At 39.3% G+C, this 4,419-nt stretch overlaps 1 protein-coding gene across 1 annotated transcript in view; it reads right to left on the reverse strand.

The window, feature by feature from the left end:
* Positions 1-3,795, reverse strand: part of LOC107121815 (ankyrin repeat and sterile alpha motif domain-containing protein 1B-like) — a gene marked incomplete at its 3' end in the record, with an annotated part of 257,150 nt that extends 253,355 nt beyond the window's left edge. Inside the window, exon 1 of the mRNA XM_015424811.1 lies at positions 3,662-3,795. Coding sequence (XP_015280297.1) covers positions 3,662-3,795 — 134 coding nt within the window. The remainder of the gene's footprint in view (positions 1-3,661) is intronic.
* Between the last annotated feature and the right edge of the window lie 624 nt (positions 3,796-4,419).

A 4,419-nucleotide genomic window follows, 5' to 3' on the forward strand; every position in this document is an offset into this window, starting at 1 on the left:
CTGCACCCTGAAATTACCACGTATTTACAGCTTTTGAAGGCAATACAGCCTTTCCCTCCTTTTCATCTGGTTATTCCACTTAAAGTTGTTCTAATGTGACAATTTAAAAAGATGTTCCTGTGGACCTTACTCACTTTCCCTGCAGGCAAACAGCAGATGTGCAGAATGTCTGTGGGGATTGAAATGATCATGGTACCACAACACGGGGTGGTGGTGGGTAATAATTCTCCCCAGAGACATTTTTGGATAGGGAAAATGGTATGGGCAAGAACCCATGTTATTTTTGTATTTTCCAGGTTGATTTTTGAGTAGTAGTTAGGCAAGGGGGGGGGGGGTCCATGCTTGTGAACAGCTGTGTGATTGTGCGTTCTTGTGTGTTTCTGTACAGTTGGAAATATATATTTGGCTTTGGTTATGATGTGATATGCCTGGCATATCACATCATAACCAAAGCCATTGCTCATGTTTACCAACATTATTATTATTATTTCCAAAAAATGCATTTATGCTTGAAAATTGGTGGGTGCAGGGGGGGGGGCGCCAGAAGGTAGCCTCGCCTAGTGTGCAAAAAATCCTGGAGCCGGCCCTGGCTTGGGACCAGGGTACCTGAGCTGCCTTATCTTACAGTGATTAGGGAGGAGTCTGCCTCCCAAGTCCAGATCTCTGTGCCAACACCTTCAGTGGTGAGGCAGGTGGTAACTAGAGACAGGGCATTTCCTGTGGTGGTACCTTGCCTTTGGAATCCCTCTCCCTTGAGGCTCACCTGGCACCTACTTTACAGTAGCTTAGGTGGTAAGTCAAAACATATCTTTTTAATTAGGCATTTTATTTTTCCAGCTGTTTTATAGTCTGCTTCTGCTCTAAAGTCTGTTTTACAGAAAGTTTTATTCTGTTTTTATGTCCCTGGGCATATTGTAATGGTTTGATTTTATACTGATAATTTACTGTTTTAATTGTAAGCCATATTAGCAGGACTCTGGAGAGGCAGCACCGAAATCTACTAAATAAATAAATAAATACCCTTTTGTGTACTTCCAGCGGTTTCTATTCCATAGAGATAAGAGTAAATTGATGAAGATGAAGGTAATTAAGCAACTTTAAACTTTGGTTCCTTACTGCATATCTGGCAAATGACACTGGGGCTGAGTCTAATCTCTTGTTAGAGGAAACCATAATTTGGCAAGATCTGTGAACTGAGCCAATGTCTTCTAGAAATCCTCCAAATACTTTTTAAAAATGCCTCAAGACTGATCCTGTATTAAAATACCCACCTGCAAGAAAAAAGGATTTTGTTTTGGTAAAATAAAAATCCATTCTGTATTCCACCCATACTTCTCACAAACTGTACTCCACATTAAAAGTAAGTGTGCGGGGGTGGGAAGAATAAAAAAATTTCCCATTGGATAACAGGAATCACTTGTATAGTTTGCTCAGCAATTATTCTTGAATCTGAACCTCATTGCTGTCATCATAATAAAAAAACTAAGTAGGCAAATTGTACATGTTCTTAGTATACTGTACTCGTAAGTGCCCTAAATGAAACACATGATTCAAATCTTGATTCACCTTATTAAAGTAAGCATTCCAGTATGCTAACATTTTAAAGTTCACCAACGTCCCCAAGATAATTTCACTTAAAACTAGTGTTAGAGAGAATATTAAAAAACCTGGTAGCAGTATAGAACCAAATTCAATGGATTCATTCAGAACACCCTCCAACTTCTAATCTTGAAAAGATAGCCAATGTTAGTACATATAGTAGTAATGATATTGTCAAAAGAAGTACAAAGTTTTAAGCCTTATGGTCAATTAATGGATAGTCAACTAAATAAATAAATAAATAAATAATATATCTGATAATTATGCTACCAACAAGCCATATGCTATAAACAGGAGTAGGAAAACCAAGATACATGGTCACCCAGATATCTAAAGATCGGATACTGACACTTGGGAAAGTATACATTTTCTAGACAAGCACTTAAACATTTTATTCTGGCTCTTAAATATGAGAAATGTTTTATGACTCTTGGTTATAAACATTTACATTTCTTTCTACTTGCTTTCTCCCTGCTTTTGCATTTGTATACATTTTCTTGCTTTTAAAAAGTCCTTTCCCCCTCCCTAACAAAAAGAGCCTTGGCTGACATAAAAATCCACAGGAGTAAAAAGGTAGCAAAACTAAGATGCTTACTACTTTTTAAAAATTGAGACAGAAGTAATACATAACTTTCTGTTTTTAGTAATCAACTTAAAATTACATAATAAATTCATCATCTATTCTTTATTTTTAAAAGTGAGCAAATAAGTTTTTTTAAAGAGATCTATATAATGATAATGATTAATGAATTGCTCTAGTAAAACAAATCCTGAGAAAATTAAAGTATAAGACCAGGACAAATTGAATGTCACAGTAGAAAAAGTTGTTAGTTGTTCTGATCTGAAATTTTAACATAAAGTGTAGTTGATACATAAAGTTCGTATTTAAAAAGTGATGCTTATTTTAAAAGGCACCCAGTGCCTTTTAACATACATTATATCATAGTGGTACTAAATATTCTGAAAACATATTGTAATTAACCAGCATGCTAATGAAAATTGTGAATACCACTTTGATTAGATAGTTGTCATAAAAATGAAAAAAACACCATTAAGAACCTTTTAAAAAAACTATTTGCAAAGAGACAATGTAGCAGCTTGACCAAATATTAAACCTGTTACTATGGAGAATCTTGGAAAAAATTCATGACCTGTTTTGACTGTCACTGGAAACAGTATTCCTTACTTCAGGCCTGCTTCTTTTCTTCCAGCAGAACACGTTTAATGATTAGTTCAAGTTTTAGGTCAATAGTATGTCAGTTCATTCTGCCTTGCTGTGCTTAGGTCTGTTGTATTAATAGAGGACTGTGTGCTGCAGACCTTTTATTTGACTAAAACGCCTGTGAAAAATGCTTCTCTCACCTGCATCAGAATGATACTTAACATTATGCCATTAATATCTAACATTAAACACATAAGGTCTTTTTGTATTAAGAGCTGGTTCTCTTCATCCAGAAATGCTCAATAATCCTCTTCTGTACAATCCTAAATTTCTATCACCTGCTGCATATGTTATACAGTTGACCCGTGTAGCTGACCTGTTATTATTACAAAGATTAAATTTCTTCACAGAATACCTTTATTAGTGAAAAATGGTTAATTTCTACTGCATATAACGGACTTGTCTATAGGGATGGGGAAAACACTCTTTTCCGTATAACCAAAAACATGCAATTTCCGTGCCTTTTACCTGGTCATTTTTTTTTCTTACAGAAAGAAGCAGTTTAAAGACATCTGAGAGGAATGATACCAACATAATCATGAAACTGCCCTATATATGGCAAAGTTCTGCACCAATGCAAGTAATACCATACAAGCTGCTTATATACTGGAGGAAAGAGATCCAAACATTGTATCAACAGTATCAATTCCTGTGACATTAAACACAAAATATATTACACATGCCCCTCCCTCAGTTATTCATGCTTGGAGGAAAGAAACAATTTCTAGTAACTATGATTAATACTAGGCAGAATGAGGGGGAGGGAGAGATTTGAGGATGATGATGGTAATAAGGAGAAAGTTACTATCCCCAATAGCTGGTGGGGGATCATATCCCTACCTCAGCAAGTTGGATAAAGGAATGGGTCCAGATCCACTGCCCAGAAGCCCTCCTTTCCTGCCAGCCAGGAGTTTCTCCACCAAAGCCACATTCCCAGTGCGAGCAGCTTCCAGCAGTTCCTGGTCCTTCCCCATGATCGGGAACCATCAGAGAACCCTCCTCCCCTCTCCTCCCCAACGCTGTATAGGTTATCCCCTCCTTCACACTAAAAATGACCCTCTCGGCAAAAATAATCTTTCCTCCTAGCTTCTCAAACTGAGCAATGAGGATGTTCTTGCAGCCTTCCCAGACCACAGGCAGAAGGAGCAACGGTAGCAGAGGGAGGGAGGGGGAATCACCTCCAGTTTTCACTAGATCATTTCTGGGTGGAGTGTGGAAGAAAAAGGATGGGGGGGGGGGAAGAGAAGATGGAATCTTCGCTTCCTTCAACCCAAATTCTAGAAGGGAAGGGAAGGCTCCGTTCCTGTGCCAGGCTGAGGCGGGTGAAGAGTGAGGAAGATATTAACGACCAGCAGGGCGCGAAAAGGGGAGGTGCAGCCTTGGCCACCCAAGGCCCGTTGCTGAGGAGACCAGAGTCCTCTGCTTCTGAGTGGCTGGCGAGGCAATGGTCCCCCTCCCCTAGTGGGCTCCCAGTCGCGTGCCCTTGCTATAGCTCGTGCTGCGCTAGGGATTCTGCTGCCCTCCCTCAGCTATCCATCCCGCCCGAATAAGCAACAGCAGCAAACGGCAGCTCGCCTCGCGCTTCACTGCGGTGGCGC

Source organism: Gekko japonicus, unplaced genomic scaffold, assembly GCF_001447785.1.
Source record: "Gekko japonicus isolate JY-2015 unplaced genomic scaffold, Gekko_japonicus_V1.1 scaffold968, whole genome shotgun sequence".
NCBI lineage: Eukaryota > Metazoa > Chordata > Lepidosauria > Squamata > Gekkonidae > Gekko > Gekko japonicus.